Source organism: Pteronotus mesoamericanus, unplaced genomic scaffold (assembly GCF_021234165.1).
Source record: "Pteronotus mesoamericanus isolate MK-2021 breed Mesoamerican mustached bat unplaced genomic scaffold, CSHL_Meso_final scaffold_167, whole genome shotgun sequence".
In the NCBI taxonomy this organism is placed as follows: domain Eukaryota; kingdom Metazoa; phylum Chordata; class Mammalia; order Chiroptera; family Mormoopidae; genus Pteronotus; species Pteronotus mesoamericanus.
Window position 1 is genome coordinate 28554801 of NW_026555308.1, and position 22522 is coordinate 28577322.

The 22522-nt window shown below is 43.0% G+C and overlaps 1 protein-coding gene across 1 annotated transcript in view; it reads left to right on the forward strand.

Annotated features, from left to right (window-relative positions):
• The window catches only part of ZNF608 (zinc finger protein 608), a 104588-nt gene extending 82487 nt beyond the window's left edge, over positions 1-22101 (forward strand). The window contains exons 4-9 of the mRNA XM_054589887.1: positions 12564-12651; positions 13180-15634; positions 17514-17931; positions 18497-18669; positions 19944-20097; positions 21970-22101. Coding sequence (XP_054445862.1) covers positions 12564-12651; positions 13180-15634; positions 17514-17931; positions 18497-18669; positions 19944-20097; positions 21970-22055 — 3374 coding nt within the window. The 3' untranslated portion in view covers positions 22056-22101. The remainder of the gene's footprint in view (positions 1-12563; positions 12652-13179; positions 15635-17513; positions 17932-18496; positions 18670-19943; positions 20098-21969) is intronic.
• The last annotated feature ends 421 nt before the right edge of the window (positions 22102-22522 follow it).

Sequence of the window (22522 nt, forward strand, 5' to 3'; positions counted from 1 at the left end):
TGAATTCTGATCTGTCCAAAAAAGAAGTCTGGGTCAACCTCAGATCTTCCTGCTTACATTGTGGTGAGTGTTAATAGCACTTAAGACAAACTTTAAAGTCATCATGGAATATTTATTCGGCAGTTATGAGGAAACAAATTTCAGGAGTTTCAGAATTGCTAGGCGAAATGGGGAAAGGAAACATCAGCGATTTTGAATTTATTTAAAAACAAAAGTAAATCGCCTCTGGAATGTAACAGCCAGATCAGGTTAAATCATAGTGACTTTGGAAACTATTAAATGTCCATGGGGAGCAGCGTCAGTTTACAGGCTCTGAAATTGAGGTTCACTCTACTGACGACATGGAGACAAATGTTAGGTAATATCAAGGACTAGAAGAGATACAGGTATCAGAGAGGAATTAGGTTTCACTTAGATGCTTTGAACATTTCATCATCACATTTGCAGAGAAGTGTAACCAAAGGTCAGCTTAGGTGGCTGTGTGCCACTGTATGCAGGAGTGTGTGTGTGGAACATCTCTGTGTCTACATAAATACATGCATTTACACACACCGTATGTACAGAAATAGACAGCAGAGCCGTTGCACCCAGCAAGGCTGGTCAATCAATAACCAGCTAAGTTTTGTTCTGCTCCAGCAAAACCATGACTTGCTCCAGTAAGTGCTAACAAAGCCCCTTTTCCCTCTGCCCTGCTCTGGAGAGCACTATTAGTCATGCTTCATTAGGCTTGTTTACAGAAAAGAGCTGGTTTCTAGGCAGTTATTGAAATACTTGTAACTCTGTTGGGCTTTTTTCTTCCCTGAAAGATAAGAACTTTGGAATGTGGGGTGGGGGAGGGTGGGAAGGCAGCTTCTGACCATTGTCAGGAAAACTGGTCTGTTCAGATGGGGATTGCAAAGATGAGTTTGCATTCAACCTCATCTGCGTCCCCAGAGTCTTGCTGCAGGGTGTCATTTCCGTTGCCCAGGTACTGGGGACCTTTCATATTGCCCTTTGTAATTTAGACAGATGTCAGGTGTTCAGTTCAGTTCACTGTTCTGAAAGCTTGACTCGAGGTTTCCTTATGCCAGGTCTCCAGGGAGGAGGCTTCAGTGATGGCGAATTGCATTTTTTAGTTGGCTTTATTACTGAGTGGTGACATGAGGGAATGTTTGCTTTGAACAATGGGTATGTGGGGAAGGACAGCTTTATATTGGTTGAAATTGGTGTTGGGTATAGAAATAGTAGAAATCCTTAATGTTGGAATTTGTGGCCCTTCAGCTTCCAAAAGATAGATAGGCCAAATGCCCGGTTAGCCTGGGGACCAGGAATACAGGACAGTGAGCATAGGTGCCCATATCTGTGGGTGCTCTACCTAGAAGGAATGCCGGGGGCTGTATTTCAGAGTGGGAACTCTTGGTATTTTGGCATCTCCCTCCATCCTCAGCTCTTGACCTCTTTGATGGGGGAGTTTCAAAGATGAGGAAGCCCAGGGTCTTTTCCTGAGCGACTCTTTTGTGCCAGTGCCCGTGTTAAATGTTCATAAATCACACCTTATTTGATATTGATACTCTCCATATTTTATCGATGAGGAAACTGCGGCTCTGAGAGGTTTAGTTCAAGGTGAAGCAGCTGTGAAGCAGGCTTTGAGTCAGGTGAGAATGTCTCTGGAGCCATCTTTTCAAAGGCGTTTCGGGGGGGCTCCTTTTAATCACCAACCACTCTTTTATTCTTTCTTCCTCCCTAGTCCTCAAAGTAAAATTGACTGCAGACTGAGCTTGATTAGAGTTAATTCCTTCAGCTTTCCTTATTACATTCTGAACTAGAGCTGCGATTATGTGGCTTCACTACTAGAGTGTGTGAACTACCTCCCACACTGCTGCAGGGCTAGGCGGCCTCCAGGTGAGAACAGAGAGCTTCACCAAGAACATGAACCTGACTCACTCCATTGCTTTTTATTGCAAGGGTCCTGACTCCGGTTTCTCTGACATCTACATTCCTTGTTTCCTCTTTAGATTTGCGAAGATGGTGACTTTTAGGTGGCGCACAAAATACACCCTTTTGTGTACCATATGCATGCAGAGCCTTCCCTTTATAGACACACACGCACGCGCGTGCGCGCACACATGCAGAGTGGAGAGAGGCTCTTCGGTGTTTTTCAGCGGCTGTTGTAAACTGCTATTTTAAATTTCAGCAAGTGGAATAATAGCAGAGTGATCATCTCTAGTAAATGCTGTTGGCCTTTGTAAAGAATGGCTTGTTCAGAGGTTTTATGATTTACGGGGACACAGCTGGTGGCCAGCAGAGCTGTAGGAATGAATGTGTGTTCTCCTGGGCCCGGTAGAGCTAGAGATGAAAAGGGCCCAGAGCTGGCACAAAAGCAAATAAGCGCTCTGACTTTAAATAAATCATCATAATTTATATGAAGCCTCGTTCTTCGGTCCCAGTGAGATACATGCATCAGTAGCAGCTTTTTGATGTGAGCATAATTGTCAATTCATTCCCACTGTCCCCTTGTATCTCAAGGACTGGGGATGATGAGAAATTACTTTAAAACACAGTTCTGTAATCTAGAGTTACATTACACATGTTTTGACAAGTGATTTGCTAGCATTGAAACCTGAAACTCTGCTAGTCTCCCACCTAGATTGATCTACACTAGGTTTGTGAGGAATACTAGGTGATAGAGGTGTAGGGAAGGCTGATACCTCCTTGATCTTTTCTTTGCTTTTAGAGAGGTAGGAAGAAAGAGAAAGATGGAGAAAGATGCAGGACAGAAACATCTGTTGGTTGCCATCTTTTTTTTTTTTTTTTTAAGATTTTATTTATTTTTAGAGAGAAGAGAAGGGCAGAGAAAGAGAGGGAGAGAAACATCAATGTGTGGTTGCCTCTGGAATGCCCCCTCCTGGGGATCTGACCCACAACCCAGGCATGTGCCCTGACTGGGAATCATATAGGCAACCCTATAGTTTGGAGGCTGGCACTCAATCCACTGAGCCACACCAGCCAGGGCAGATTGGTTGCCTTATTGTATGACTGGGGATTGAACCTGCAACCTGGATTTATGCCCTGACTGGGAATCAAACCCGTCGTGCTCTTTTGGTCTAGGGATGATGCTCCTACCAACAGAGTCACATGGGCCAGGCCTCCTTTGGATCTTTTATTTTCATTCATCTCAATAATTACTTTGCCTTCCTGCCTGCTCCTCCCGCCTTGATCCTGCCATGGGGCGAGCATTGGGCAAGAAGTAGATTGCTGCCTGACCCAGGAAGTAGGGAGGTGGCAAGTAGTGGTTAAATGACTTTGCAAATGTACAGTATCTTATACCCTGCCTCCTCCTTTTAGCCCTAGAGTACTCTTATTTAGGAGGAGTGGTATAGAGGGGGACATTTTGCCCTAAGGATAATTCCCCCCACCCCTAGTTTTGCTGTTCTCTTCACCCATTTTTCAAGTTGAAAGTGACAGCATTGTGGAGATACTGACTATAGAAGTTGTTAGATCTCATAATTAATATCAAGTGCAGGAAATGACAGGGTCTGATGATGTGAAGGCCTACATTCTCTCAGCTGCTTATCTTCGGTGGCATGCAAGTCTGAAGGTGCACAGAGGCTGTTTCCCTGTCTTCTGGGGGATCCTGGTTGTGTGCTTCATGCCTGGGCCTCATGTACTTAGATATCTCCTAAAATAACACTCTTAAAGGAATGACTTGTTAGGAGATAATAACTATGTCATTATCATAGCTTCACGGTAGTCCTAGGTGAGTGAATACTTACCCAATGTCTTTCCCAAACTTTGGAATGCTTTTACTTAAAGGAAGAAGAAATAATCTCCTAGTGAGCTAATAATTAAAGCTTGTGCGACTGGATGGGGGGAGGTAAGTCGATTCTGTTATAGTTGGCATTGAACTCTGGTCTTCCCATGAAGAGAGGGAAAGGGGAATGAGAAATCATTCTGCTATGCTAATGAGGAAATTGTGCCTTACAAAGGAGAGGGCTTGAGGAACCTGTTGGCACTAGAAATCAATCATCTAAGTCATCATATTTCAGATAAACTAATATGCGCCTGCAAAGGAGCAGAGAAAATTTAGGTTTACAACTGTGCAGCAGAAAGCAGAGTGGTGCTGTTGCTTGTCTTTGTGCCACCAAGCCTCAAGGAACGTTTAATCAAAGACAAGGAATGAAACCTCTTTATACAAATGTATACATATATACATATACTCCATACATATATATATTTAGTTCATGCATTTAATTCACTCCAGATGTCTGTCTCGGAAGACATATTTTTTTCCTGTTCTGTCTCCCCTTGTCCCTCGATTTCCCTTCTGCCTCTTCCCTTCCTTCACCTTCAAGCATACTGCCTCATCATGCTGTGCGTTGGCTGAGAATTGATGGACCACAGCCTGAAATGCATCCCCTTGGAGGTGCTGGAGGTGACTTTGGTGTAGCCTGGCTAAGTGTCTATGACTTGCTGCCTTTGTTGAATCCAGCTTAGGGGGCTTGTCTTCTTCCCTCCTCTCACCTTCCCAGTACTGTCACCTTAACCCTGTCCTCCTGCTAATCCCCGAGGGGGCAGGCACCCTGGGCACCTTAGCAGAAACTATTAGAGGAACTGCCAAAACACTAAGGGCTACAAGACTGTGGTATATATTTTTTTCAAAACTAGTCTCAAGCTGTCAAGGACAATATTGTTTTAGCATATATATCTGCTTAACTTAAAAAGCATATATTTTAAATTACTGATTATGTTTAAAATTCCTTTCTAAAGGTCTATGTGATATTTTTTCATTATGCTCTTTGTTTCCCAAAATGACTGACATGTATGTCATCTTATAACTATGAAACTTGCTAAAACATGTGTACTGATTATCTAAAAGAAGTAAAGCATCTCTTTCTGCGGTAAACATTGAGCTCTAATGATTTGTTCTGAATTGATTTGATTTTTTAAAAAGTTATATCTTAGTCTATCACCATTCTTGTTCATGTTTAAATTTGTATAAGAGTTGGTCAGTGAAAATATTGTCACCATGCACCTATGTGGCATGGGCTCCCATGCTAATGTATGGGACAGCGTCTTAGTGCTCCCACAGGTGCCTTACAAAAGCCTGGTTTCTGCTCCCTCTTCTTACCCACAAGACTTAACAGGCCATTGTATTTTCTAGAAGTGGGAAAGGATAATGTTACTAGGGAAGCAAGAAAAGAAAAGCCAGCAAGAGCTTCTTTTAGCTGACCAGTCAACTGGATATTGACCACCTGTCTTCATGGGAAAGAAATAGATGGCAGTGAATAAGCGAGAGTCTAGTTTTCCAAGAAGCTCAATGATTTTCCCAAATCAATACAGCTCATCAGGCCTCAGAACAAAGGCTGCAGGGGAGGTGACAGTGATGGAAGTGGCTCTGTGTTCTTTTGTGTATTAAACCGTAAGACCCATGGGGAAACAAGGTTTCTTTAGCCATGGGTGTTTTTTTTTTCTCTCTTTTTTTCTTTAGGGCTTATTTGGTATATTTAGAGGGGGAAATCCTTTCAGACTTTCAAAAAAAACAACAAACATTTCCAGACATTGTATCTGATGATCAGACGTACTTTTGAAAGAGATAGGCACAGTCAAGTAAGAAAGAATACCATCTTTTAATGTGTAGATTAGAACAGCATTTTTACCATTTTTTGCTTTCTGGTGTTGGTTTAGTGTATTTATTTAGATTAAGGTTTTATTTTTTTTTCCTTGTTATTTATGGATAGGAATTAGATGAACCAAAAAGAAATGCCTCGGTGTCCAGATTAACTCCTGGCAAATAAAGAATCATAACTACCCTCCCATAAATGAACCTTGTTCCTAATGTCCTGGAAAATAACCCCAAACCCTAACGGGAATGCTGAACTGTCATCTGAAAGGTTATAATTAACGTAGATAGAGTGGTGCCAACATATTCTAGCCGCCGACAGAGAACATCTATCCAAACCAGCAATTTTTAGCCCTTCAGTCCTTTAATCTTTAAGCTCACTGTGCTTTCATAAAGTAGTACATTAACACCAGAGCAGTGTGTCTCTGGGGTTAATGGCTGGGGTGGCGGCACACTAGGGCATAAAGGGTTTCATTACACTTCCCTTTGTTAGTACTGCCCTATCTCCCAAGCTCCATTGCCATACACTGTTTGTTCAGATAAAGCCCAATGTTCAGGGTGACTAATCGCAGCACTGTGTTCCAGATGGTTTGATTACAGGATGTGGTTAAAGTGACTCTTCAAACATTCGGCCCGGCAGTAGGGCTCTTGAAAAAAAAGTACTGCATGTTCTGGTCATGTGACAATACTTTTCTTGTCCTGGTGCTCCATATATACTTGGCATAGATACTAGGAAAGTCCCTCTGCTTTTTGACTGTCTGTTATTTCATTGGCAACCTTAGTTGTAAATTTAGAACTTCCCCAAATAATTATAAACTCAGCCTTGTCCTTTGAAGAAAGACCGATCTGAAGGTCGGAAACTCTGAAGCCAGAAAAATGAACAAACAAGTGTACTATACAAGACTCTGCTTTTTAAAAAGTACTGGTATTGGATACAACAGGAACACAGAACAAACTATTGGAGGGAGTTCAGTACAAAGGAGGGGTGATAAATCATATGTTGTACAATAGTCACATTGTATAAAAATATAAGGTAATATGATATCTGAAATATATGAATTTTATCTTGTACTCATGAAACCAGCATATTGTGGCATTTTTATTGTTACTAATGTTTCTACTAGAAAATACATAAAAGGAAAGAAATGTGTAAACTTAAAAAAAAGGGTTGTGGCATAAGTGGGTTATATTTCGTTGTTATTAGAATGGGGTTTCTGTTTTCTGCATGAGTGCACACCAAGTCCATCCAGATGTGGTAGTCTGAATAAGAGTTCAAAAAAAACTATGTCTGATTCCAAATTCGGCATTTGCAATGCTTGGCAAAGAATTTCTGTCCCAGGGATGAGGCACTTGAAAGACTCTGAAACGGTCTTTAAACTGTAATACAAACAGAATGCTGATCCACTGGGAAATCAGCCATTTGCCCAGTTCTTGAAGAAACATCGTCACAAATACCAGAAACAGTAATTCATAAACCATATTTATAACATCTTTGGAGCCAAATCTCCCCGCAGAGAATTTCTATCATCTATAAGCTAGTGGAAGATTATGCTTATTGAAAAAGTATGGGAACAGTAAAAAGACGGGACTGAGTAGGATTCAAATCTAGATTCTCTTCAGTCACCACCTGGTAGTTCCTAAGTGTTGAATGAACTCTCCCTGGGTGCTGGGCTCTGGCCTCGCAGGTGCAGTAGGTGCAGACACTGCTCCTCTTTTCAGGGTGTGCAGTTTAGTTGGGAGAGATGTACTGTGTGTGTAAGTGGCATAAAATGTTAAAGGGACCTTGTATTAGGTAAGACAGGTCGTCTCAATATTGTTTAAACAGAGTAACGGTTTATTTGCTGCTCACCTAATAGACTCTCTCAGCGTTCCTGTCCGGTGAGGGTCCTCCTTGTCATTTCGATCCTTTGAGACTCTGCCATCTTTGGCCTTCAGGGTTGCTGTAGTGTCTGCCCCAGTCATCCAGAAAGGGGAAGAGATTAGAAGAACACACACGGGAAATTCTTAAGGGCCAGGCCAGGCCTGGAAGTGGCACATACTAGTTGACTCACTTTCCTCTCGTAGAACTGAGGCACAGGGCACATCTACCTGGTAGGGAGGCTGAGAAGTAGCTACATGAGGGAAAACATGGAGTCTCGTGGGCATTCATTGGTGAGAGGACTGTAGGGAGTGCACTGAGGACCCAGGAAGGCTGTTTACTGGGGGCGTGCATGGTCTTGTGTGTGACTGGGGATGATTTTATCTTCCTTTGGTCCTCACTCTATAAGAACCTTAACTTTTCTTGGGAATTTGGACTGGGTAGCTTTAAAGTTGTCTTCATGGGAATTCAAAGTGACATGAAGAATAGCTGAGGAAACTTGTTTAAGCTGGATGGAAAAAAAAGTGTGTATTGGAGATAAGAAAATGTCAACATGGGCATTGTCCTTGCCTGGGTGAAAGGCTGTCAGGTGGATGATGGGTGGGCTGTCTCTCCAGAGTATCAGGAGGCACAGCAAGGACCACAGTATTTGGACAGATTTTAGTTTGGGACCAGGAACAACTTTTAAACAAGATGGCTGGAAGCAGAAGAGGGCAGTCCTTGGTGCCATTAGTGATGGAGAAAGGGGACATGCCCGCACAAGTGTTGGTTTTCTCATCTCGTAGCGAGTGCATCCTTCGGGCGTTGGCCCACCACAGTCCTCTCAGCCTTCAGTGCTTTGTGACCTTTAGGTTTCTACTCTTATTACTAACTTTGCCTTCCATGTTACTATTTCAGATTCCCAAAGTAAGTCCCTGTTTGGTTGCCTCTGCCTCTGCTACCCATCACGGGAATAGTCAGGTGAGGCCAGGGTTAGGATTACTGGTCTAGGAGCCTAGTCCCCTAAGATTCCTGTCTGAGCGTGGACTGTGGGCAGGGTAGGCACTACAAAAATCACAACCAGGATCTTGTTTGCTATGGTGGATGAAGGAGCCTACTCCCTAAGTATGGGTAATATGCAAACTATAGTTCCACTCTGGATTACAGGGTATGCTTGTGTTGGTTCAGTTACAAGTTTGCAGACTCTCGAAGTATAGAATTTGGATGGAGTTTCAGCCAAAACATGATTTGATTCCACAGCACCAAATAAGTAGGTAGTGTATACACTGTAGGTGCACAATAAATGCTTAATGGATCATCTCTCTGGGACCGCTTAACTGCTAAGTATTGACAAGAGGAATAGAACACCGTGACTATGGAATCCTTATGAGAGCTCAGGGCTTTTTTAACTTGTAGAGGGAAGGGGCTCAGGTTATAGAATACAGACCACATTCTTGTTAAGTGTCCTATAGGTAATAAATGCTTCAGGGGGCAGCAGCTTAGATTCTGTATCAGTATCAAAGACGAAGCCGTAATCAAAGAAGACAGTCCTGTGTGTTGAGTGCACTCACAAACCATCCATTGTTCTCTTCAGCTGTATTCATACTTTATTGGTAATAATTGTCAGATATTTTTTAAATATAAAATGTTACCGGGCAGGCATTGTTAGAATCCTGAGAAAGACCACACCCAGTCCATCAGTGGAAAGGGAGGATAGTAAATCTCGTGGGATACTTGAAAATATAGAGATGAAAAGGACTTGTATAGGTTGTCCCTGGCAGCTAGCTAGCTCACTCATAGGATGGATTTTTGAAAGAAGTGTGCATTAAAAGAAATATTAAATCTTTTTTGGAATAAATGTATATTTATTTCCAATGTACATAAAAATTAAAGCAGAAATATAACTGTCCAGGTTTATAAAATTCACATTTGTACTTTTAAAGGACTAATTTTCACTTGAAACATTTATGTCTTTAAAAAAAATTAGAGTTTGCTTTCTATTACCATGGGTTACAAAGTATTCAAGATGTTGACACTTCAGCAAAATGATAAACCATGTACATCTTTTAGAGCTGAAACATCACTTTTATGTTTGGTCTTTCACAATAAGATGTTGTCTAAACAACTTGTAGGTTTCCTTACAAAGAAACAATACACCGTGTAATTTATGGGAAGCATTCAGGAAGCCTCCATTCCAACCTAGAGCAGCAGATTTGGCTGTGTAAACATGTGCTTGTGCATGGTTTCATGTGAATTCTAGGTGGATGTAAATACTCTGTGGCATTGTGATGTGACTTGTACATATAAAGAAAAATAGACACAAGCACACATATTTAACTAGCACAGCCCAATGGAGACAGTTCAAAATCTCCCCGGGAGTAGAGCATTTATTTTGAGCATTTTAAATACAGAGAACTCCTAGAAAAATAAAGCTGACCTATTGAAGCCCTTTGAAATTGAAAAAGGACTTTAAGGATTTTTTTTCCATCGAGTGCTAATAATAATAATACTTGTACTTAGGTAAAAGGTCTGTTTGTGTGGCTTCTAGAAATAGTGTCAGGCAATGTGAATAATTTTACAGTGTGGAAGTTGCAACTGGGGTTTAGTCTTTGTGACAGCTTTAAATAGTAGCCCCTGATAACCAAGGATTTGCTTGTTTGGGGTCCCTGCCTTCTCCCTGGCCCCCAGTTTCCCTTTGTCCTTTTTGGAGACCAGGAATTAGATTCTGTGGGTTCGCTGTGGGCTGATGGGCTGCGTGGAGCTGCGCAGAGTGGGTCGTAGTGGTAAATCAGCACGGTCATGCAGACGTAGCTTTCATCACACCACACCGACCAGGCCGAGGTGATCGACGGAGCGGGGCCGTGCGGGCAGCCCACTCTGGAAAGCCCAGTTTGTCACGCACTTCCCTTCCTGGCCTGCCAGCCCGCCACCGCAGGCTGCAACGTCCTCCCTCCGCCAATCTCCTTTATCCTCTGCCGCTGCCTTGCTGCTCCCTGAAGCAGCCCTCAGCCCAGCCAATCAGACGCGAACGTTCCCAGCAGGCGCTGGCCAATCAGTGGCCAGCGTTTGCTGGAACCGCGAAACCCTTAGGGGAAAAGCAATAACAAAAGCCTTTCACTGCAGACAAATGTTAAGTGTCTGTGCAGACTTTTCCTGTTTTTAATTTTATTACTGCAAGAATGGAAGGTTTGTTGTTTCTTTCATGTTTCCTTTCAAGCAATTTTAATTATACATTTGTGCTACATCAGGGACTCTGGAATGCAGTGATTTCAGCCTATTGCATGGAAAGCTGAAATGCAGTAACCTTCTGGCAATACCGATATATTCCTGCACTGTAAATATAGCTGACATGCTAAAGAATTTTAAGCAGCTGCAAAGGTCTTTGACACCACACACAGTGCCCCAGAGAGCAGATGATGAGAAAACCAGCTTTGTCTTCCCCTTCATCTCCTCTCAGCCCCCTCCCTTTTCCTGATGGGACGTGCTCCTAAAGAATCCTTTCCTCCAATTGTTGTCTTGTGCAAATTTTGACAAAATGCCTAATTACCATTGATTCTCATCCCAATGTGAATTTTTGTTCTCAGTGGTTTTTTTAAATAATTTTTTTCCTGAGGGAATTAGAATGAAATCACCCTCGATCTGAGGAAATGCTTGCGTTACCCATGCTTGCTTTTCCCCCTCCTGCTACACTATTGCTAGTGAGTAAATTCAGCTGTCACCTAAGTAATAGCAACATAGACCATATGGGAAACAATTTTTAAAACTCTTTTTGAAACTTCTGAAAGAAATTCTTCCCCACTGCTTGAGTCCCAACCATTCAAACATTTTACCTGCTGTTAAAATGCTCTCAAGGAAATGACTCTTACCTTGTGAGGTATCCCTTACCATAAAGGAGTCCAATATGGGTTTTCTGTAAAATTCAAAATGGCAGTGAGCAAGTGAGGAAACCAGCTAGGAACTGACTTTGAGTAGTGTCCCTTGGTGTTTCCAAGAAACAGTAGGGGGAGATGGGATAAGTACAGAAAAGAAAACAAAGGCTCACTTAAATACTTCATTTTTTTAATATGTCTCAAAATCTAGGTCCTTGCAAAAATATGCTGTAAAGGAGTGATTTAAAAAACAATATGGCTCTTGTCCTCCAGTGAAATAAAGAAGATGTTATATTTTGTTTCCCTGCGACATTTGGTATACTAAGTGCACTTAAGTTTCCTAATTCACAGATGCAGTGCTAAATTAAATTGTCTCTCTGCAAAGCAGTAGGGAAAAGCAGAATGGCTTTCAGGAAACAAGTGTGCTGGTTTGAGATTTTTTTTTTTCTCATCTTCTATAGCAAGTTGATTCTACTAAAGTTGATTCTAAAGATAACCCCAAGAGCAAACCTATTGTGCACATTTATTTTCTTAAGAGGGCTATTTTAGGAGTTTTAAAATGAAGCAAGACCAAACAGTAAACCAGATACTGTACCAAGGCTGATTCGTGTCTCACAAAACCAGAGAGTGAAGGATTAGGAACTAGAAATCGTAGCTGATTGTCTACTATCTGGACTCCAAGCCCTTGCTTTCCTTCGCTATACCTGTATTTGTGTACCCACATGATTTCTTCTAAGTAAAAATCACAATTATTTTATATTGTTGAATTAGAAACAAAACCAATTCCTTTCAGTCACCTCCTGGTTTAAGCACTGGTAACTGGCATTTAGTTTTTGTTGGCTGCTTGCCAAACGAAAGCAATTATGTGTAATAATAGAAAAATTAAGAGGTGAGTGTTGCTATTTTACAGCAGGACATGGCAAAACCCATTTCCTCCTGTCAGCAGTATCTTGATTACACTCTCACACACAGCCTTACCCTTTTGTACTGTGTGCACATGAGTACACACACACACACACACACACACACACACACACATTTCCTGTGGGTTTTCATTTGAGGTCACTGAAACCAGAAAGAGGAAGAATGCAAACCACAGCTTTTGAAAGCAAATGAGAATAAAACTTTGCTGGTAAAAAAATAATAATAGTAATGGTAATAATAATAGTAATAACAATAGTAACAGTAATAATAAATGTACTGGAAAAAAGAGTATTGGGTGCTAACCATGGCCCCCCTTCATTCCCCACACCTGCAGGTGTCCTAGTGGTCAATGTCACGTGGAGGAACAAAACTTACGTAGGGACTCTACTGGACTGCACCAAGCACGACTGGGCCCCTCCCAGGTATGCACGGGGCCTTTTATTTCAGGCTCTGTTTTCTCTCCTCCTTCCTCTCCTCCCCTTCTCCTTCCCCATCCTCTCTTTGCAAGGAAACTATAGAGAGAGATGAATAATACATAAAAGTCTGCCTGTAATTGAAACCAAGCATAAGGGAAATGAACAATTCAGGATTGAACACAGTAAAATGCAGATGCTAGATTTCTTTTCTGTCAGGAGATCACTGTTCCCTGCCCCCTTCTCTCCCTTCTTTGTTTTCTTCTTTTCTCAAAACTGGAATTTGAACTGGATTTGAAGCTGGCTACCTGAGCTGTTTTTCTGTGGTTTCTCTGAGGAAGACTATAAGCCTTTGGTAGCCTGTTCTTTTGCAGGTGTTGAAATTGTCAGTGGAAGAATAGGGTGTCTTTTCCCTTATCTGGGCCCAGCCGTCAAGCTGTTGGGGTGTTGACTGCTCTTTGCTGCATTGTGTGCCTTGTGTTTTCACATGGCTTTTTGGGGGCTGCTCATCTTGATGTCTGTTACTTGCTTCCCTAGGTTCTGTGAGTCACCGACAAGCGACCTGGAGATGAGAGGGGGCCGGGGCCGAGGGAAGAGAGCCAGGTCTGCTGCAGCTGCCCCAGGCTCGGAGGCCAGCTTCACAGAGTCCAGAGGGCTGCAGAACAAGAACAGAGGGGGGGCCAATGGGAAAGGGAGACGGGGCAGCCTCAATGCCAGCGGGCGAAGGACACCCCCAAATTGTGCCACCGAAGACATCAAAGCCAGCCCCTCCTCCACCAACAAAAGGAAAAACAAGCCTCCAATGGAGCTAGACCTGAACTCCAGCTCCGAGGACAATAAGCCTGGGAAGCGTGTCCGCACAAATTCTAGAAGTACTCCCACCACCCCTCAAGGGAAACCAGATACTACTTTTTTGGACCAAGGCTGCTCCTCTCCAGTATTAATCGATTGTCCCCACCCAAACTGCAACAAAAAGTACAAGCACATTAATGGCCTGAGATACCACCAGGCTCATGCACACTTAGACCCAGAAAACAAGCTGGAGTTTGAACCTGACAGTGAGGACAAGATCTCGGACTGCGAGGAGGCCCTGAGTAATGTGGCCCTGGAGTGTGGTGAGCCAAGCACAAGCGTATCAGCTTATGACCAAGTGAAGGCGCCCGCATCCCCTGGCTCAGGGAACCCCCCTGGGACTCCCAAGGGGAAGAGGGAGCTGATGAGCAACGGCCCAGGTTCTGTTATCGGATCTAAAGCTGGGAAGAATTCTGGCAAAAAGAAGGGCCTTAACAGTGAATTGAACAACCTCCCGGTCATCTCCAACATGACGGCCGCACTAGACAGTTGTTCGGCAGCAGACGGCAGTTTGGCTGCCGAAATGCCCAAACTGGAAGCAGAAGGATTAATTGACAAGAAGAATATGGGAGATAAAGAAAAGGGCAAAAAAGCCAACAATTGCAAAATGGACAAAAACCTCTCCAAATTGAAGACTGCCCGGCCCATTGCCCCAGCCCCGGCCCCCACTCCCCCGCAACTAATCGCTATTCCCACTGCGGCCTTTACAAGCACCACCACGGGGACAATACCTGGGCTGCCCTCCCTCACCACCACTGTTGTCCAGGCCACACCAAAGAGCCCTCCGTTAAAACCCATTCAACCAAAGCCCACCGTTATGGGGGAGCCCGTCACCGTGAACCCAGCTCTTGTGTCGCTCAAAGACAAAAAGAAAAAAGAAAAGCGAAAGCTCAAAGACAAAGAAGGGAAAGAGACAGGAAGCCCGAAAATAGATGCAAAGCTGGGTAAACTAGAGGACGCCAAGGGAGCTGGGAAAGATTTGTCTGGGCATTTTTTAAAGGACCATCTCAACAAGAATGAAGGGCTGGCTAATGGACTGTCAGAGTCTCAAGAGAGCCGAATGGCCAGTATCAAAGCCGAGGCTGATAAGGTTTACACGTTCACAGACAACGCTCCCAGCCCTTCCATAGGGAGCGCCTCGAGAATGGAGTGCAGCACTTTGGTGAACGGGCAGGCGCCGATGGCCCCGCTGCATGTGCTGACACAAAATGGGTCCGAGAGTTCCGCAGCCAAGACGAGCAGCCCCGCCTATTCGGACATATCCGATGCCGCCGATGATGGTGGCTCTGACAGCAGGTCGGAAGGCATGAGGTCAAAAGCCAGTTCCCCATCTGATATCATTTCTAGTAAGGACGGTGTTGTGAAGGGGCATTCTTCAGCTACAGCACAATCATCTCAAATGAAAGAGTCCCATTCTCCTTATTACCATGGCTACGATCCTTACTATTCTCCAAGTTACATGCACCCTGGGCAGGTCGGCGCCCCTGCAGCTGGGAATGGTGGGAACACACAGGGCATGAAGATCAAGAAGGAGTCTGAAGAAGATGCAGAAAGGAAAGACAAGGCAGAGCAGCTGGATGCCAAGAGAGTGGACCACACTTCAGCGTCCCTACAGCCTCAGCACCAGTCGGTGATCACACAGAGACACCCTGCCCTGGCTCAGTCACTTTATTATGGCCAGTATGCCTATGGACTCTATATGGACCAGAAGTCTCTGATGGCCACCAGCCCTGCCTACAGACAGCAGTATGAGAAATACTATGAGGACCAGAGGCTGGCAGAGCAGAAAATGGCCCAGACTGGGAGAGGAGACTGTGAAAGGAAAAATGAGCTCCCCTTGAAAGAGCTGGGCAAGGAGGACAGTAAACAGAAAAATATGCCATCGGCCACAATCTCAAAAGCTCCCTCTACTCCAGAGCCTAGCAAAAACCATTCTAAACTAGGGCCATCAGTGCCTAGTAAAACTGAGGAGACAGGTAAATCGCAGCTTCTCTCCAATCACCAGCAGCAGCTTCAGGCCGACAGCTTCAAAGCTAAGCAGATGGAAAACCACCAGCTTATTAAGGAGGCTGTAGAAATGAAATCTGTCATGGACTCTATGAAGCAGACAGGTGTAGACCCAACCTCGAGATTTAAACAAGTAAGATTGTGGAGCATGGCCCCCACAGGGAGAGAGCAGTCTGAGACTTGTACATGTCTGGGCTTGGTGGTTAGAGCTTCTTCACAGGAAATAAACCAAGGGTTCATTAGGGTCGATTCTCTTCTCTTGAAAAATACTTTAAAAAAACTGTCTCAGGAGTTATTGTGTACCTCTTAAGTGTACATTACTCACAGTTTCCTAAAAAGAACCGTAGACGTGTGCTTTTTGTGTTCCTTGATGCTGTTAACTAACTGAATCTGACACGGTCCCTAAATTTGTTACTGAGTCCAAAGTGAGGGAATTCTGCAACATGGCCACAGAGTTTCCTTCTGATTTAACACTGAGATTCTGAGTCTGAGCTCTAAAATATTTGTTGTTCTACATTTATAAATATCTACTGGCCTTTTTTAGGAATGTTAAAACTGGGTTGCTAAATTCACATTTCCCACTCAACTTTGTAGTAAAATTTGGGTTCCAGATGTCTTTCACATGGTGTCTGAGATGTCTGGATTTTGGTTTTACACCTTTGTTAAGTGCCCCAAAGCCGAGCTCAGTGCTGGGTAGATGTGCCTCAGGCAGCCATCCCAGAGCCCCGCCAACCTGAGGTTACATGTGCAAACACCTGGAACTTGGTCCCCGTGAAATCACACATGTGCTAGCACTTTCTGTCATGGTTCAGACATCCTGACTCACTGTAGTCCCGCGAGTATTAATTCTGGAATTTCCCGGCACCCCTACCCCACTCCCATGCTTAGATGCCCTTGGTGAATCAGAGCAACAAAATCCTTTTTTCATGTTCATTTCTGTCCAAAAATCAGACCTCAGGCCCAATTTTGAATGTTCACTCAGGACCTAAATACCCAGGGGGTTCAGATCATGAATGGGATGGGGGTCACAAAGGCCCTTCTTGAGGCCCAACTTTGGCTGTGGCTTCACAGGGCTGTATTAGAACTGCACAATTTGGAGAAGGGGGTTTATAGATGGCTTTGTTTTCTAATAGAAAAAGCATAAGGTGTGCTATTAATTTGAAATTTTGTTTTGATTAAGATATTAGCATGCAATGAGGCGTGAGCTGATCCACTAAGCCTCAGCTGCGGATGAAGAAAATGTGTTAGGAAACCAGTACTTTTTCCCCTCTAAACGATGTTAATTGCTCTAGTAATGACTTAAATTTACTATTACTAGCTTGAGCTGTTGTTTTAAAAACTCTTTTCATCTGTGTAAGATATTAAAAGGAAAATGAGAATTGCTTTAAATATGTCTGAGGATGTTATACTAAGTAGAGAAATGACATCAAGGGCCCGCCGCTGAATTCCAGCAGACCCGGCTTTGAAGCCCATCTGCACACGCGGGCAGCAGCATGACCTGGGGTTACTTGGAACTTGAAAAGCTTTCATTTTGTCTCCTGTAAAAGTGATCAGTAATAACGCCCATCTATTACCATATTTTGCTGTGTATAATGCACACTTTTTTGCCCAAATTTTTGAGGGAAAACAAAGGATGTGCATTATATACCTGATACGCCTTGTATCCTCGTTTTGTAAATATTTGTTACATAAAACTTCTTGTACCATAATATGTTCAAAAATAAATGCTAAAATTCCTTTATAGTAAAAAGCTATGTAAATATAAATAAATAAAAAATTGAATTGAAAAATTAAAAGCTTTTTTTCCTGAAATTTTGGGCCAAAAATAGTCAGTGCACATTATACACAGCAAAATACAGTATTCTGTGTAGGAGGTAAAGCTCTGTTCAGTGCTAGCACGTGAATAATTGTTAAGGTAGTATTAGAAGTAATAGTAGTAGTGCTGTCAGAATGATTAATGAGTTTTTCTTAAAAATCAAAATTTTAAAACAAATCTCTTTCTGAAAAATCAGGATCCAGATTCAAGGACGTGGCATCATTACGTTTATCAGCCCAAATACCTGGATCAGCAAAAGTCAGAAGACCTTGATAGAGAAAAGAAATTAAAAGAGGATAGTCCCAGGAAAACTCCCAATAAAGAGAGTGGTGTGCCCGGCCTTCCCGTATCACTAACCAGCATTAAAGAGGAGCCCAAAGAGGCCAAGCGCCCTGACTCTCAATCCATGGAGGAGAGCAAGCTGAAAAATGATGATCGAAAGACTCCTGTGAACTGGAAGGACTCTCGGGGAACAAGAGTGGCTGTGTCGTCGCCCATGAGTCAGCATCAGTCCTACATTCAGTACTTGCATGCTTATCCTTACCCACAGATGTATGACCCCAGCCACCCTGCCTACCGGGCTGTTTCTCCCGTCCTAATGCACAGTTACCCTGGTACGTGTTGTGGGTTCTCACTATCTTGGAGGGAAGAGGCTGTGTTTGAATCTTAGCTATTAAGAACTCAGGATACATGATTAGATGCTTCAAGAGTGACATTTGTTTTGCTTGTTTTTATGCTGCTTTAACGTCCCAAAAATGAAACTGATTTCATGTAAGAGTTCTTTAAGATGAACTGTCAAGAGTCCTCAGCTATTGTTTCCATAGTCTCTGATAGGCCGCTATAGCTGTTAGACTGACAGATACTTTATTGCCTGTGAAAATATTCTAAGTACTTACTGTCATAATCATTATAGTTACTATTCCTTTCACTTAAGCAGGCACATAAATGTATGAAATGGCTGTAAGCTCAATTCTGTTTATAACCTCCCTTCATCAGGATGAATTAACTGGGAGAAGAAAATTGGAGAACCTTGATACAGTTTAACGATGATGTAGCCCATTCTTAATGTAATCCCCTATGTTAAGATCTATGATTCTTATCCCAAATTCATGTCATACAAATGATTTTTTTTTAAGACATAGCTCATAACTTGATGTGGCATTTGTTGTTTATCTGCAGGGGCCTATCTCTCTCCAGGATTTCATTATCCTGTTTATGGGAAGATGTCAGGGAGAGAAGAGGCAGAGAAAGTCAATACCAGCCCTAGCATCAACACGAAACCTACCACTGAATCTAAAGCACTGGACCTGCTCCAGCAGCACGCCAGCCAATATCGCAGCAAGTCTCCTGCTGTAAGCCTCCTTTTGTTGTCATTTAAAAGTACTGTGTTTGGGGGGATAAGGAGGGGCATGCAGTGGAATGTTCAAAAGTAAGGTGGTTGTACACGTGAGGAAACAAAATTGTTAAAGGGTGTACCATAGTCACAGGTTTCTTCTGTCGCAAAATCTATACCTTGCCTTCCCAGGAGGATGCTTGTTACATGGACACTTAAATTCATAGGAACCAACTTCGGGTGCAAAATATTTGTGATGCAAGATACTTGGATGCACTGGCGTATGCCAGAGTGGGCCACTTGCCTAAGGAATGGTGGCTGCACCTGCTGTCTTTTGGCCTTGACTCATCGTCCTGTTCCTGTAACTCCGCTGAAGTAATGCAAATGCGTGTCTTTGTGAAACATGGCTCTGCTGACACCACTGTCCCCCTCCCATCCCCAGCCCCCAAAAGGACTGTTGTGAAGAGAGACAAAAGAAAGGATGTGGTTCTTGGAGAGAAAGAGAAGTTTGGAATAAAGTAAAACATAGGGTCTCTGATGAGAGTGAGGCCACCAGAGATGCTCTAAAGAAACTAGAAAAGATGATTTATGAATCTTTTTCAGAGTACTCCTTCTAGTGCAAAGATTTTTTTTTTCCAAGTGATAAAAAGAATTTTAGTGAAAGGGTGGTTAAGCTCTGGTGGGTAGAAATGTATCAAAAAATACATGATCCTTAACCAAACTATGTCCTTGGGAGAACAGAGCTCCTCTGAGCATTCAGAAATGAAGAGATTCTGGAAAGCTATTGGAGGCATAGGGCAGTGATTTTCTGTACTCAACACTAGCATGTAATATGAGGGTATGTGTTCATTGGAACAAACAAAAATAGTTAAAATTATGAGATAGATTCTCTGCACAAAATGTGCATGAAATAGAAGAGTAATCAGAAGACTTGGTCTTGAAGAAATTTCTACAACTACTTCTTTTCCTTGGTCCATATTTTAAAGTTGTTTCTGGGAAGCAAATGTGTGGATTCTAAACCTACAATTATGAATGAATAGAGAGAGGAATCCTCTTCAGTCATTTGAGGAAAACATTGATGCTGCTTTTGGTGGACCAGTTCTTTAGTTTTGACCTAATTCCAGCAGAAACCAAAGCATTTTTTTTGAGTTGATGTTCAACAAATAAGTAATTTCCAGTATCTGTGTTTAATTTTTAATCATTAACACATATTGCTGAAGGGACAAAGGTGATACTCCTACTACTTTTTCTCAGAGAATTAATGGGGAAATCGCCCACCCTTTTCTATTCCAGCCGGTGGAGAAGGCTACAGCTGAGCGGGAACGGGAAGCAGAAAGGGAGAGGGACCGCCACTCCCCCTTCGGCCAGCGGCACCTGCATACGCATCACCACACCCACGTTGGCATGGGTTACCCACTAATCCCTGGTCAATACGACCCTTTCCAAGGTCAGCAGCTCTATGGAACCTTTCTTCATTCTGCTTTGGAAGACAGTCGCCCAAACTGCCTTTCATGTCTTAAAAGATAGTGAGCTTTGAGTTAACAGCTCTGGGCAGGATTTTTAACTCGTGCTTGCTAGTATTTCCTAGTGGCAAAACTAAGGCTATCCCACATCTTTGTATTCTACCGAGACACAAAATTGCTACCACTTAATAATTGTCACTTGTTGATGTTATCAGCGGCTTGCTGTTATCTCACACACTGAGGGTGGCGGCCAGTGTCTGGGGCACTGACTATAACAATCAGAAGATCAGATAGCTCCTTGAGGGCAACCGTGGGGAAGAGGGAGGCTTGGTGGGAGGCGTTGGTGAGACTACACTTGTCCCGAATTTCTGTAGGCCTTTTAAGTTGCTCTTTTCCCATGAAAGTAACAGAAGTAATGTGATCAGGCTCAACACTTTTTAATAACCTAATTCTGGGACTCTTCACAGCCCTTCGCTGCTTTGACTCTTCCACTAAAGATGGAGAAACATCTTTTAAAACTCGATACAAATGACATGAGGGGGCCTTCAGTTCCTGGTGTTTCAGTTGAGCATGTGCCACTTGTCCTGACACCGACACCACGCAGCGGGCAGGCTGTAACACCAGCGCCTCCAGCAGATCACCTGCTAGGGTCTTGCTGTTGTAGCCTGGGCTGCCATGACAAAACTCCAGGGCCTCCACACTTAAAACAACAGGATTTATCTTCTCAGCGTTCTGGAGGCTGGGAATCTCAGTCAGGGTGCCAGCATGGGCGGGTTTTGGTAGAAGCTCTTCCTGGCTTGCAGGCAGCAGCCACCTCGCTGTGTGCTCATCTGACCTCTTTCTCTACATCTGGGCTGGGGGCAGGGATGGGAATGGGGAGCTACTCTCTGATGTCCCCTATTATAAGGACACACATCCTGTTGGATGAGGGACCCACCTTTATGGCCTCATTTAATCTTAATTACTTCTTTATAGGTTCCATCTCCAAATACAGTCACACTGGGAGTTAGGACTTCCAACCAGGAATACTGGAAGGACACAGTTCTGTCCATAGTGCTTGCCAAGTTGCCTCTTACTCTGCTTTTATGCATACAAAATGTTATGTTTGAAGGTGCTTGCAAAAGTGGGAAGTGCTATACAGATGTGAAAGGGTCATTTTTATTTACTCAACTCATGTTACTTGGTGTCAACTAGGGTGTTGAAAAGAGAACATAAAGGACATAGAGGAAGAGAGAGACCTCCTCTACTTTTGTTTCCTTTGTTTTTCCAGAATTGTTTTCTATAGAATTACAAAGAATGTCCTATTGGCAACTTCATGACATTGGGAGCTATCACATTCTCTGACGGTTACCTTTCTCTTGCATGGTGAAAATGAGGACTATTTCTGAGTGTGGTTCACTGATTCCATGTACCTTATGGGATGCATTGTGTTCCATCACTGGGGAAAGTGTTAAAGTGATAAAAGTTATTACCGAAGTATTATATTCTAAGCAAATAGCGTGTTGCTTCTATAATGCACTGTGACTTTTGATTCCTGTTGTTACCTGGTACCTATTATTTCTCCTGAGCTTCCAATTCAGGAATGCGTGGAAACCACTTAGCACCATGCAGAGCCAGACAGATGGAATGCTGTATTCTCTCTGAATGGCTGTTAAGAAGACCCAGAGGATCTGATACAGGGATAGATAATGGTTAGGCCAAGGGGTTTGTACTCTGTCCTTGCTGCATGAACTGTTTTGTGTGTGCTCAGGAACAGACGTGTCACTGCTCTCGGGTCCGCAGCCCTTCACCGCTGGGACTGTCTCCGCTCTTATCTTTCCGAATGTCACAGAAACCCTGCATTTTTTCCCCATTAGGCTTGACCTCTGCTGCCCTCGTTGCCTCTCAGCAGGTGGCTGCCCAGGCATCTGCATCAGGAATGTTTCCTGCACAAAGAAGGTAAACATCCTTGAATCATTTTGAAACAGTTTTTTGGATAGAGATATCTCAGTGGGTGGGAGGAAGCAAGTATAGGCGTTTTAGACTAAAAACGTAGGGCCTGAGGTTTTTATATGATTGTAATGAATGTGCTTTTATGCCACACTATGGTTCACATGCAGTTTGTATTCCCTAAACCTCATTTCTATAGCTGTAATGTGGATTAGCATTTAACTGATCAGTTTTTTAAACAGTTAAAAGTTTCTTAGGTTATCCTCATAGCTCTGTTAAAATAATTCACTATGACTCCCTTTGTGTTATTATGTTTAAAAATAAACTCTCCAATGGAGAAGCTTATTTTCATAATGCTAAAGGTGATATTTGTTCTTTATTTTAATTATCCCTCAAGTGTTTTGAAAAGGAAAATAATATATTTTCACAATGTATGTCATTACCTTGTGTTCATTCACTTACGGAATTGAATTCCATGAA